Source organism: Prorops nasuta, unplaced genomic scaffold (genome assembly GCF_024137725.1).
Source record: "Prorops nasuta isolate Cenicafe-Biocafe unplaced genomic scaffold, Cenicafe_Pnas_1.2 PNAS00004, whole genome shotgun sequence".
Lineage (NCBI taxonomy): Eukaryota > Metazoa > Arthropoda > Insecta > Hymenoptera > Bethylidae > Prorops > Prorops nasuta.
Window position 1 is genome coordinate 669933 of NW_027116801.1, and position 14709 is coordinate 684641.

At 38.0% G+C, this 14709-nt stretch overlaps 1 protein-coding gene across 1 annotated transcript; it reads right to left on the reverse strand.

Moving 5' to 3' along the window:
* Nucleotides 1-652: 652 nt before the first annotated feature.
* Nucleotides 653-11888, reverse strand: LOC136772919 (uncharacterized). Its single transcript, XM_066726170.1, has 5 exons — nt 11537-11888; nt 7557-7676; nt 6153-6223; nt 2193-2471; nt 653-2086 (listed from the first exon to the last, which is right to left on the reverse strand). The coding sequence occupies exons 2-5, from the start codon at nt 7624-7626 to the stop codon at nt 1970-1972; spliced, it is 537 nt and encodes a 178-aa protein (XP_066582267.1). The 5' UTR covers nt 7627-7676; nt 11537-11888; the 3' UTR covers nt 653-1969.
* Nucleotides 11889-14709: the final 2821 nt, after the last annotated feature.

The following is a 14709-nucleotide window of genomic DNA, read 5'->3' on the forward strand; positions in this document are numbered from 1 at the left end:
TTGGATTGATTAATTTTAGCAAATTATATGTACACATATATTTTCGTGATTCTACTGTGGACGAATGCGGGTACTAATTGTAAAACTGTAACTGTCTGTTAACGAGTAGCAAGATAAGGGTAAATTCATTTTATCGTTCACGAGTAAACACGTGTCGTGGAGAGACAAGTTCTGTATTACCCACTGAAGAAGGTGAGTGGTGGTTATATTCGTCTTTCGTGTTTGGATATGTATATTCGTGTGTGTTTGATATTATTGCTCTTTATGGTATACGGCGGTTTTGTTTACCCTCGTATGGAAAAGAAATTCTTGTGTGTAAGAGAGAAAGAGAGAGAGATTCACTGTTATCGACTAGAGCCCCTTCCTTACCCTCCACTGATAAGAATAAAAGTGGCCCCGCGATGCGAAATGAAGCTTTTAACCCTCGTACTCTCTTTTTTACTATAGATCGACCATGGGAAAGATATAGTTTTTAAGTAAAAAAAAAACATTTCTATCCTTTGATGCACATACCCTGATGGCACACAAGTTATTCAAGGTACATCCTCGGTATGTCCAGTGAATATGTGAATATTGACCGTTTTAAGGATATTTTTGGTATTGGAGTGCAGGGTATAGAGAATTGATCAGTCGATAGCTTTTAAAACGTTAATATAAGTTTATTTCATAATATATATATATATATATATATATAATATATCTATGTTTAGAAATATTCGTACCTCTTATGGTATGCCATTATTTCAGAAATTTGTTATAGTTTAAATTTAAAAGTTTAGTTTTTAATTATAGAAAAGCCAAATGATTGTTAATAATCCACATGACTCTCGGCAACAAGATAGCTGCGTGATTTTGATCAAATTATTTGTCGAGAAGTAGGTATATAACGAGGTGTAATTACAATCGAGTAAACAACAAGCAAACAGTTTAATCGAAATCACTCAACTCTTATAAAGTGATACATATTTGAATCTCGCCCGTGCACGTTTCAAGAAGAAACCCTGCAAATGCTTAAAAATCTCACAAGTGTTAACTTCCGATCGGCCATTGACTTAAAAAAGTGGATCTTTAAAATGTATAAAAGCTTGACGATTTTACTTTGGATCGTAAATAATTATATGCATGTATATATGTATCATTTAGAATAAAGTATTATCCAAATTTAGCAATTACAGAGTATAGACTGTAGGAAGAATGCTAAATTTATCGTTATTTGGCACTAGCATGAAGAACCATTGAAACTTTAAAATCTAGAAAACACGATCCTGCAAGAGAAAATTTCAATTACACGGATGCTTCCTGTTCAGGCCTTGTTTCATTTAAAGTGTCTATAAGTGTGTGTGTGTGTGTGTGTGTGTGTACATGTTTCTGCGTGACATTGCGTGTTCGTTTAATCGTATTACATCATAACACTTTTAATGTACTATTATAAGAATGCACATTTTTGGTAATTCCCATTTACATACAAGTCATTACGAAAGTCTTGGTAAAAGTTGAATTTACAAAACTTTAAACAGTACACATATATTTCGAAGTACATAAAATTGGTAGTATATATATATTTATATATATATATATATACCTATATATTTTCAATCGTCCGTTCACTTAGTCAAATACTCGTTCCGAAAATAAGACCTTGAACAACGTAACGTGTATATATATATATGCATGCAGTACAAACATTTTTAGAAAAATTATTACAGTCAATTTTCAGTAGCCTATACTAATTGGAATGTTTCAAATTGAACGGTTAAATTACGCACGGATGGAGAAACGAGTTGCCCGGGGCTATATACCGGGTGACGGGAGAAGAAAAGAAAGTTATTGCTATACATATCGAATAATATATAATGGTTGGATCGATTGGAGGTAAACGGGAATTGGACAGTTATAGAAGTTGAAAATTTGGCAGAGAAGCAGAAACTGGCAGAATTTAGAATCTTGCTGATGGTTTATCGATCGAATGCTACTGTATGGAGCATGTAAGCGGATGTGACAATGCGTGGTCCAATAGAATAGGTGTTCCTGCTGCCAATTCAGTCCTGGTCTCGCCACAATCATCGTCGCAGTCGAAATAATTGCTCTGTAACGTGAATAGACAATCAGTGCCGGAATATAATCTCGGTGAAGAGTTTTAATATAGCCAGAGAGAGAGAGAGAGAGAAATTGCTGCTGCGGCTATTGCATACCTGACAATCGATGCATCGACAACTATCGGTGAAAGAGCAGGCTAGACCGAGGACCTCGACAGCCTCCTTGTAAAGCTCATCGCTGGACTTTCGCTGCTTCGGTGGCGATGCCGGAGCACTCACCGTCCCGCTTCCCGACGCTCTCCTACCACTTTTTCTCCTCGAGGACGATTCAGCCCTGGACAAGGATGACGTTGAAGCTGTGCCCCTTGCTCGATTATCGCTGGCAACCAGCGCGCGACCGGCTGGCGAGGCGAACAATTGCAGCATATCCATGTCCTTTGTCAGAAACCAATCGTCAAAGTGAAATTAGTCAAGGATAAATCACACTCTAAACATTCCCCTGTGATTCCTATCCTTTAATTGTCCCCCCTTTCCCACTCTAATAATCCACCATGAACAAAGCACGTGGAAATTTTTAATCAAGATAACAGCACGGAATTCATTGTTGCGTTAATCATTAAAACTTTCCGGCTCTGCCCCTCTACATGTATATATATAGTATAGGCAATCGTGAATTGGAACGGGATGATCGTGCGCCCGATGAGAGAATGAAAAGCTCACCTAGTTGGAAGGAAATAATTGGAAGAAAACTCTATGTATATATATATATATACATACACAAAGAGACTGTGTATGGCAGAAACCGTCTTGATTCAAACCAAACGATTTTTAACGCAAAAAAACTATATAAAGGAAGCATAGAGAGAGAGAGAGAGAGAGAGAGGCCAATTTTTCTTCTCGGGGAAAACGCAGACAGTCGAGTTGAGAGCATAGAGGATTCAAAAGTAGCAAACTCGAGTCGAATGCGAATGCTGGAGTAGGTACACTACATATTCTACTTACCAGATATCCGCGCACGTTCCAAAAAGGTCTAGTGAGGTACTGTGCTTGAATACGACACAAAATACACACACATACCCCATGGCAAAGCTAAATCTTCAAAGTGCAAGTACTTACCGTTGGTCGCTTTAGCTATACGTGCATCCTCTACTGTATGCTGCCTTTATTACAGCCTTATTTACAAATGAGATGTTTTGCACGTTTAAATTATCCTACTTTGTACAATCACTGCTCTTAATTTTATCAAATGCTCGCGTTTGATTATTCTCGTATTTTTTAAACCTTCAACTTTTATACATTTCCATTGGTAAGTTATGAGCTACAAAAAATCTTTTCAATCTCACCCATGCACCTTTTTACCAGCTGTTAAATTCTAGCTATTGATTTAATCTTATTGAAGAAAATTAGATATTTCATTTTAACTCTCGTAAAAAAAAGTGCTGAAATTCTTTTATTCACCCTTTGAAATTACGTCATTCTTGTAAATTTTATTATTTTTGCAGAATAATTTAGATTCAGACTTTTTAAGTGGACTTTTATTTGAAAATATATATTTCTTTTTTAGAAAAATTATCACTTTCGCCAAAAGAATAGGTAAACGAGTATTACTAGTGTCTTGAGATCAGCTTTCAAAGTGCTAGTATAAATATAAATAGTGAGAGTCCATCTACCGACGGACACTTGAGCAATTTTAAGGATAAATATGCAAAAAATTAGAATGTAAGGGGGATTTCCTTTATTAACTATTCATAAACTTCAAACATCCAATTACATAAAAATAATATTAATATTTGGAAGAAGCAAATTGCTATAATAAACTTTCAGTCTTACATTTTACAAATTCAGATTGTGGCCCTTTTTGCCTGACGCATGAAATAAATTCCCTAAAAATCGAACTCTCTTAAAAAAAAATGTGTACCTTTAAAAATACAGTAATTATATTGGAGCACTTTGAAACAACTGCACAGGCTCCGTAGGGGACTGAAATTTACATTCTAACGTTATTTTCCTACTTGGGATGCCTCACCGCTTTTGCAAACATTGAACTTTTTGGTGCTTTTGAAAACACGAGACACTCGTCTCGTCACAATTATAAATGTTAGATGGCAGAAATTTATATTTACATATACTGAATAATAAACAGGGGAAGTATCCAAATTTAGAGCGTAACTTCAATCGAACGCGGATTTAACTTCACCGGGGCATAACATTTTTCCAGATTTAAATAGTTTGAAATATGTAATATATGAATATAGTAGCTTTTGTCACTACAATTGCTCCCTCGAGAATTCTCTCTCTCTCTCTCTCTCTCTCTCTCTATATATATATATATATATATAGTTACTGCGAATAAATAGGATTTACTCTTTTTCAAATCACTGGAATAATTTAGATTAAATTAAGAGTAAGGAGCTCTATAACTTTGAAGTAAATAGCAGAATTTTAATCATTGCAACTTTGAAAAGCAAAGTCTATTGGAACAGGAATAGCTACGATACGTTTATTAACCAAAGTTTAAAATGTGTTTATTTTGTTATTTTAAAAATTTTAAGCGAGTTGCTTCTGCACGATCTTGTATTATCCTAAATTAGATTGTGCTATTATCACGTCCGCAGTAAGAAAAAAATTCAAAACCTGGTTCGTCAGTCTCTCGGAATAAATAAACAGCTCCGAAAGCTGCTTTCATGGTCTCTTTATGAAAAAAACCTTAGAACAAGCAAGGAAAGGAAAAGGAGAAAGAAAAAAAATCGAGTTTACTTGGTTTTGTTTAATATGTGGGAAGAAACAAAGTAAGAAGAGATGATCCATCGCTCAAATGTGGCAGATGGTCTCACACATAAAACTTATCCCCAAAAGAAACAAATATTATCACGTTAATTGTACTTATTATGATTGATGATCCATTTTAGTATGATCTCTGTTCAAATTAGGAATACGATGTTTCTTTGATTCAACTAAAACCTGTAATTTATTAAATAACATCTTCCTTTCTTTCATTGATTACTATATAGATAAAAAAATGTGTTTATTTTCAAGCTTTTTAAGCAGAATGTTTAACGACCTCTACTTTGTTCTTAATTAAATTATTCCTATTCTCTATATTGTTCCATAAATTACTTAGGTAGTGGAAATTCGGTTAACCTCCCCAACATGCTAAACACAATTCATAAATTTCGCTGACTGGTACTGGGGGAGATATATTGGTCCGACAGTAGAGGACATGTGTAGGAGTAAAGTAAAAACTAAAAAGAAAGCTGCTTTCAATTTTTCAATAAAATTAAATTTGCTTATGTGGTCAGCAGCAGTTAATATAATTTCATATTTATATTGAATTATATTCAGGGAAATGAAAATTGCGTTGTGCGCAACGTGATCATGAGTAACGAAATAAAAGATGCTCGACAACATTGAAAAATGAAAAGATTAAAGCACGTTGCAACACAGGATTTCAGTCACAATCAACTCCTTCACCCTCTTCGTGCACTAGTTTTTACAGTTTTCATTATTTATACGAATAAGATACTCTCTTTGCATCCCACGTTATATGCTGTCAGTGTTAGGGAGACTCGCACTGCACGTATTGTCAATAGAATACTCGAAATGTTCCAAACTTCCCTTCTAAAAGCTTTGAATTACGCCTGAAAATTTCCCCTTGGTAATTTAGACCTAAACACTGATCCCAGAATTGAGCTATTTTACAGCAAAAACTCAACTGAGACGGGGCTATACACGTATACCACAACCGTACATCTACATTGAACAGGCAATTGTATCTTTAGCAAAAAATAACTCAACTCTAGCACCACTAGACCCAAAGTATGTTAATTTAACACCGAACCTACCAACAAATTTTTTATACGCGTGTATTTACATTTAAAAAGGTTCATTCTAACTCTCAATGGTAGATTCCCTGTTAAAGGTTGAAAGAAATAAGGAGAGAAGCTCGATGATAGGATATCCATGAAAAAATGATTAAAAAAATTGGTTGATGAGACTCGATAAGCATGCACGTACATGCAAAAACCACGTGCATAGATATGATCCTTGGTGACCATACAGCAGTAAAATGAATGGTGGGAAAAAAGTTGATGGTTATTATAAAAATGAACTACTGACTGGCAATGATTCTGGTGTATGGTCCAAAATATATATCCCATTGGTGTATCCGTACAACATCGTGTCAAGATCTGAAATGGAGAATAGATTTTTGAGATATTACAGTGGGGTAAAAAGAATGGACGATTGTTTGGTAAATTGGAGTAGGTAAGGAGAATTTAGTTGTCCAAGTGACAGCTCGTATAGATTTATCGTCGTCGTTTGTCTCGAGAGGCAAGCAAAAGGCTATTCCGATCCCCGGCAGCAGCGTTGCTATTTCTGCCTATTGCGATGATAAAAAGAAACTTTGAGAATAAATCCTTCGTTTAATCTCTCGGGGAAACAGTGCTGACAGCTTTGCTATTTTTCACATTCTATTCCAAATGATCGTATAAATTCTGTAGGTTTCGCGTTAACAGGACGTTCAATTAATATTGCATTTAAGAGCGATGAATGGCAAACTCGTGATCCAGACAAATCCTCCTAGTCTGGTTGCATGGCCCCGATAAATCATTAGAGACAATGGTCTGATTTCACCATTAGCAGTGCTACCTCCGATCCTCTCGATCCTTTAAAAATATAACAGTGTTTTATTGCTCCAAGCTATTTTGTATACCTGTATATACGATCGTTCTCCCCTTCTACAGTCGCCCCCTCGCGCTCCTTGCTATACAGTCACGTACCGTCTTGTGCATGTCTCGGCTATCTCCAATCACGATTTCGGGTCAAATCCACTTTATGCCATTGGTCACTCGAGCGACGTTAAATAATGCATCGAGATGCACGACGCACAGACGGACCGTGTCAATTGGCCATGCCTCGTACGTTCGTCAAATCATATTGACTTGCTCCCCCTCTCCCCTTTCTCTCGCGTTACTCCGACTAAATAAACGCGCTTTAAGGAACGAAAATTAGTTTGAAATTTTTTCAATTAGAGAAGAGCGAAAACTTTGGTAATTACGCAATATTAAACCTGTTGGATTTTATAAGGCCATTCGGTACTCGAGAAGGGAGAGAATTAGAGAAGTAGGGAGAGAAAAGTTTAAAGTTGAAGGAAAGGTGTAGGAAGCACTTAAAAAATCAGGGTTTTTAGATTTTCCAAAGCACATAAATAAGGAAGGGACGTCGCTCCTAATGGATTTTTAAATAATGAAATTCTCACTGCAAGCTTTTTTCTCAACCTTTTCCTCCCCCACCCCCTTCCCTCCCTTCCTACCCTTCTTTTAATTCGATTTTCCTTCTCTTCTCGGCACTGAAATTCCATATATATATATATATATATATATATGTTCAGAGCAGAAAGAGAGAGAGAGAGAGAGAGAGAGAGCTGCAGCTTTAGCGCACGAGCGACTATCAGAGAGGAATTTCGACAAAGGAGCTTTCCGCTTTCCGCTTTCCTGCGAGAAAATGACGATATGCGTTTACCAGTAGGCGTGCAAGGAGTCCTAGCTGCTTCCATGAGATCCTCGCGACTTCCAGGAGGTGCTTCCAGCATCTTAGTATATACAGACCGTGAAAATATCTTGCCGCGCAGCTGCCTCGAATCTGACACAAACAAACCAATTATTACATGTAGCATTTCTAATAAATTTATATATGTATATACACATAATACACTGCTACGTGTTATAAGAATAAAAGTTGCAAGTGAGCAACTCGTAGTGCCTCGAAATAATCGAACGCTTAAAAATTGAAAGAAAATTTATAAGGCTCTATAAATTACTGGAAAAAGATCCCGACGAAAGCTCGTAATTTCACGGATACTTATAATAAAGACGAAGGCGTATATAGGTGTAGAAAAGTGAGGATATAAAAACTTGTAGATAGGAATCCCGTTCTTCGGATAGCTATAAAGGTATATGTATACATATAATACACGGAAGATAATAACGCAGCTATAGGGAGATAGTTGAAAGAAACGGTAAATAATTTCAATGAAATTTCCTCGAGAATCCGAAGGAGCCCTCGCTATATATACTAGCTCGAGAGCCCAGAAATTATTGAAGGTTGTGCATGGCAGAAACTCGCCTTAGCATTCTAGTAACTAGAGGAAACTTGGCTTGATGGGTCTTTCACGGGGAGCATAAAACGTCAGCATCCCATACATATTTATATATAGTTGTGCATGGTGGGAAATTTGGTGCGGTGGGAACAGGTGGGTTGATCCCCCCTAACGGAGCAGCTAGCCCGTTCCTAAGAAGAGAAAATCCCCGATAGTCGGGAAGAAAGATTGCTGGAGAATTATTTGGCGGTAAAAAGAGTGTCATTGAAAAAAAAAAAACAATCTCTTTGAAGAACGAGCGACGAGGCGACAGCGACGAGCGAGCCTCCGAAGCCCCACGATGAAATTATGTCCAGTGTTCTTTGAAAGGGAAGAAAGATCAATACTGCATTACATGCGCGAGCTCGGCCAACTTTGGCAATAATCCTAAAGTGTTCTTCTTCTTCTTCTTCTTCTTCTTCGTTCGAGAAGGCAAGACTCGACTCTCTTTGAGCGTGCATGTTTTTTAGCAAACATCTTCTCGTTAGAGAGTGACTGGCAGTAGTAGAGGTAAAGCACAAGTAGGACTCGCGTTCCTTCCTCGGCCCATTACGTAAATCTGCTTTGTAATTTTACGAGGATCCTTCCCCCTCCTACCTCTACGAGCCTTTTCTTCCCCTGATACGATGATCCTCTCCCTCATCCCTACCCTCCCGTGACCCGCGTCTAACTTGCGCGCTGGTCAACCCCCTCCTCCCCTTCCTTCCCCTCCTCCTCGTTTCCTGCCTGGTTGCCTCCTGCGACTCCTGCGAGACCGAGCACACCACTACGTATACTATGTGTACCGCATCATCCATCGTTCATGTATGTGTCTATATCTCCGACACCAGCCACCGGCCGACGGACAATAAATAATTTCCAATTGAAAATGCAATTTCGCTGAATTTACTAGCGCGCAAACTAGACGATGCATGAAACGTGTTCTTTCAGAACTCTCTCTCTCTCTCTCTCTCTCTCTCTCTCTGAAATATAGTATATTATACTATATGCAGTGTGTTGTGCTGTTTTTATCAACTTAAAAACTAAATAGTATTTCGTTGGTTAAACGTGGCAATAAGAACTTCTTCCTCCATAGTTCCCGTAGCTCTTTCGTGGAAGCTTCTCTTTAAGCTGGATTCTCTTCTTTCGGAATGGAGCAGCAGCAGCAGCAGCAAAAGCACTTAAAAGCACTTAAAGGCACTACCCGGACACGCCAAAATGGATTCTAATCGTTCTGCTGTCTCGACCGTAGGCGTTTCAAAGCATTATACCTCCATTAGACTTTTGAATAATTCATATATACACGGGATGTCCCGGAGCTAAAGATCCTTTCGATAGCTGAATCCTATATATGAATTTCATAATAATTAAATTGTACGAATCAACGCAAGCGTGCAAATATCCATAATATAAAAGCAAATTGCTGCGTTTAGCAATCACTCGCCTTTTGCCAACGCAGGATTATATTGTGTTTCACTAGGAGTCACACGCTCTTATCTCATCACGTCTCTCTCCCTCTTATTTTCCTCTTTAAACTCAAGAATACACAAGCTTTTTGTACCGAGAACCAAAGTAACCGTTGCTAAAAGATTTTTCAAAATAAAGGGATTATTGTTTATTGCAGTATACACGACAACGCAGAGAGAGAGAGAGAGAGAGAGAGAGAGAGATTATTGGAAAACTTATTCATTATACGTATAAAGATACGTAGAGTATATTGCAGTTTATCCAACAATAAGGGGAAGAAAGACAAATTACTATAAAAACTTATTCATTATACTTATAAAGATACACGTATAAAGAGATTATTGTTTATTGCAGTTTACCCAACAACGAAAAGAGATAAATTATTCGAAAACTTATTATACTTATGAAGATGGATAAAGGGATTATTATATATATATATATATTGCAGTTTACTCAACAACAGAGAAAAACGAATTATTCTAAAACTTATTCATTATACGTATAAAGATACGTAAAGAGATTACATGTACTGCAGTGTTTACCCAACACAACAGAGAGAAAGACGAGTTGTTATAAAAGCTTGTGTACACACGCGTACAAAGATACGTACGAGACTGTAATCAAACAAATAAATTAAAACTAAACAAATTTTAAAATAGAAAAGAAAGAAAGAGGTGCTTTACATTAATCAGCGAGCAGCAGCACGCGTCGCTGGTCCCGTGTACGTATATATATAATACGGACGAGAAACGAAAAGTTTCGCTATTTGCTCCTGGCAGAAAAATAACAAAATTAGAGACAAGCTTCGATTGCAGTGGCGCATCGAGTTCCTTTCGATCCTTCCGCAAAGCCATTGGGTTTAATCGAGTAAATATTAAAAAGCCCGGAATAATTTTCAGCGGGGCGTAAGAGAATTTCCTCAGGTTCCTAATAAACCCTGAGAACAGATAAATGCTCGACTCGAGCAAAGCGAAGCTCTCTGTATCGACTCGAGTGGCGACTGGCGAGCTTTGCTTTGCTTTGCAAGAACCCGCGAGGCGAGTTCTCCGAGTGCCGACCTCAACACGCGACTATACAGGGTGTACCACTCAAAATCTCCCAGCCTGCGCAGCTATAAAATTCTCTTTGTCTTTTCTCGACTCTTTTTAAACTGGACGTCGATTGTTTGGACAAAACCCTTTAAAGTGCAAATTGAGAAAGGTCTTGCACAAAGAAAATTGCTTTCATCCCTTACACAGAGTCGAGATGGACGATAAAAAAAAGTCCATTTCTGGTCCGAGTAATTTTAAGTGGTACACCCTGTATAGAAGAGCAGTCCAATGTATTGAACTGTGAACAATGCTCTCGATCCATCGTGCGACACAATGGAGAACAAATCCTTTGATTCCGAACGCGTGAAATTCAGCAAGAGCGATAAGAAACCAAAATTGACTGTCACAATGGTGCCAGAAGCGATGCGTTTGTCAAGCGAAACGCCTCTGACGTTAGTTTACATGCCTGTGTGCGAATGACGTCACAGCTTGCTGTAAATATGCGTCACTTACATTGCCCTGCAAAGCGGCACGAAACCCATAAGACTGACACACATATCACTCTAAAGTAGTTTAACACCGAATTTGCGTCGACGATATCATCGTTTATACGTATATATACATACTTATATATATATATAAACACGTTTATGGTAATTCGGTGATTAAAGGAGTGCCAATGCTTTTAACCACCACCCGTGCAATTTTCTCGAATAACGCGAGAGAGAGAGAGAGAGAGAGAGAGACGATGGTGTTCGCGATGGAAAGTTGCGCTAATGATAAATAATGAAGGAGGCATGAAATAGAGAGGCGTGATTGGTGCTCGTGCCTGTATGTGTAAGCGTGGCCGTGTGCATGGCTAAACGTGAAAAATGTCATTAACTCACCGACGGATGACTTTAACGCAATTAAGCCGACAAACAGAGAGAACAGCCGGTTTATGGTGGGTAGCCGGGCTTAAGATTGATGGTGCTTCTCTTCTCCAGGTTCTCGTAAAGGAGTTGAACCATCCTCACCCTCGCGATCCGAGGGTGCGCGAACGACTGACGACGATCAAGGAGGGTGACGGAGGCTGGGAACTGGGGGCCGGGGGACACGGGGCTGCCGACTCACCGCCGAGTGCCGGGACGGCTCATTCGGGCATACTCGGCATCTCGGCTCGGCACACTCGCCACTCGCCGCCAGCCAGCCAGGCCAGTTCGCCACTCGGCAATCGTCGTGCAGGGGGAGCTTCCTCTCTTCCTCCTCTGCTTCCTCTGCCTCCTTGCTTACTTACTGCTCGACTGATTACTCAACTGCCAGTCTTGTTACTCCTATGTGTACTAGCATCTGCTGCTGCTATCTAGTTGTATCTAGTTGTAGTAGTAGTAGTAGCAGTAGTAGTACTACTACCACCACTCGTACCACCAATAGTATTACTACCGTGCGATAACGACATTCTCCACTCACTCGACTCGGCACTGACCCGAGTCCCGATTACAGCCGAATTCGGAACGTCGACGACGACCGAACCGACACTAGTGACACCCTAAACTCCACACACGCCCATACCGACCTATATAATCACGAACTTACTCGCTTCGCTTCTATCCCTTGCCATTGGTTCTGCTGTTCAGTGCTGTACATATATAATAGCACCGAGGGCTCCACACCAGCGACACTGGCGGTCACATTGGATACCTTCCTCTACTTTTCTCTTTTATATTTCTCCTATTTTTCCCCCTCGATACGCTATGCTGCTCAACCAGCTCTACCTCAACCAGAAATCGACAACCGAGGAGGCAAGAAGCTGGGGAGAACGACAGGAGATCCGGGCTAAAACGCTTTTTGTAATCGTTCTATTTATCAACGTCCGGAATGCTTGCGTATTCGACGAGGAGAGGAAAAAGTCATAATCGATGCAATCACTGATTTATGATAAGTGTGTTATAGTATATTTTATGCTATTCGCAAAGGGCAGAGACGTTGTAGAATTTTCAAGTCGATGGATTGCATATTGTGCTTTTCTGCATTGGAGTTTTAAATGTGATTTTATACATTTTTCCTCTTGCACTCTTTCTTACTGCATCCACCAGCGTTACCTCACCTGCAAAACGTTGATCATGAATTGGGACGTGAGATGCGGGTATATAGATAAATGAGATACGTAAACTGGAGGTCTTAACAACTTTGATATCTTTTCTTCAATCAAATTTTGAATTTTTTGCTCGATGGGGCCCTTTCCTTTCCTTTGGTACGATGAAATATTTCAGGAGTTAGTCTGGTCTTGCAGAGGGTTTTTTCAAATGGTTCACTTTTATAAAAATACATTATTTTACCTCGGAATTCTTTTGTATATAGGCGCATTTTATGAATAAATAGCCAGGTTGAAAAATTCATAGAGTGGTTGCAAGTAAAGAATTTGATAAAAATGGTGGGAAACAATGGAATCCTTAACAAATTTTTGAAATTTAAAATTTAACAATTAATTCTTTCTAGTATGTATATTGGATGAGGATGAAGCATAATATGTAAAAAAAACTGTCGAACAAGTGAGAATGAGTGAAAAAGGTCAAACTTTATTTAGCAATAGCTTTTTTACCAAAATAATATAATTTTTAAATTGTCAACCTTACTACTTTATAATTTTTGTTTAATTTAAATTTTAAATGAAAATAAATCATACGTACAAAAATTCAATGACCTATGATACCCGTTATCTTGAAAAATGTGTTTAATGAACTTGGATAAGTTAGGTAAATTTTGAAGTAGTAGTAGACGATAATCGCGTGACACCAATGATTTACTGTATGCTTACAATGATTTCATAGATGCCCAAGCTGCTTCAAGCGATAATTTTGAGAACCAACTATTAAACAGATTATATGAAAAAATGACGCTACCAGATATTAATGTACCTGTAAAAACAGACTAGGAGAGGCGTGCTTCATCCGCTCTTCTCATCTTAGTCGAGCTCAGAAATTTGAACACAAACTCCTCTTATCTTTGAACATTATTCTTTCTAGACTTATTCATATCACATATGATATTGACAAAAAAACTGTGATTAAAATTTTTGGATTATAAAAATCACAAGTTTTTCAAGCTTATATCTTGTAAAGCTAATCTGCGACTCATGGAACATGCAATAAGCGTTCGAACTCTTGGAAGAATCGCTGGTTTTTTATTTTCTACTGTGTTTTCGTGCAGTTTGACCCTCTTTTGTGCCGTCACGGCTTTTTCAAGCTTGCCATTTTCTCTGTACACTGTCGTACACATCGGTGTAATTTTTAATCTTTAATTTTATTTTCAAATTAAGAAGCTCCTGTAATATTAAAAACCGCAGAGTGAGATTCATTGTCCAGTGCAGAAGAGCTGAATTTTGATGATTGCGAAATCAGAATGCGGGTGTTATGGGTGAAATGCCAAATGGGTGGATTTAATCGTTCTTTGGTATTCTGCGTATGGCTATAACCAAACATCTATAATAGATCATTTATAGCTTTTGATTGGAGACCGTGTCTATAGCTATTGAGCTTTTATTGGTTAATTGGTATAATTAGTCATCTTTAGAAATATCTTGGAGTGTACTGGCATTAAATACTTCTCTGCACATTTGCATACGGGGGGGGGGGGAGGATTCTATGGGCTTATAATTTTTTCCCGGTAGTAGAAGTGGTCATTTGACGTCATTGGAACTATTATGCTATAGTAAAGTTCCTTCAGCTACGAGATAACTTGATATATATATATACAAAATTAACCTGTCATCTTCTTCCGGCCCCGGGCACTTCTCGTATATTGGATTCTTATCAGTCCAAGTTAAATAATTGTACGTGATTGTAATTGCTATTTTATATTCTCAATGTAATCAATATTGCGTCATGAAACAAATAAATAATATTTGATAAATTTTTGTTTTCAAAATATCCATTAAATTTCCTTTCCTTTATCTTCGAGTTTTAATTAAAACTTGACATTTCGAGGAGTCGAGAACCTATTATTTTATGAATGGGGTCTATACATTTGCTTCTGACTATCGACAAAACGTCGTTGTATGGATTATTGTTATAAAAAATTG

Bases quoted from the DNA above. Each gene is read 5' to 3' on its own strand.
- LOC136772919 (XM_066726170.1), bottom strand. From the start codon at position 7,626: ATGCTGGAAGCACCTCCTGGAAGTCGCGAGGATCTCATGGAAGCAGCT. The intron at 6,224-7,556 runs GTAAACGCATAT...TCTCCATTTCAG, and splicing joins GACTCCTTGCACGCCTACTG to ATCTTGACACGATGTTGTAC. The intron at 2,472-6,152 runs GTCAGTAGTTCA...TTTCTGACAAAG, and splicing joins ATACACCAGAATCATTGCCA to GACATGGATATGCTGCAATT.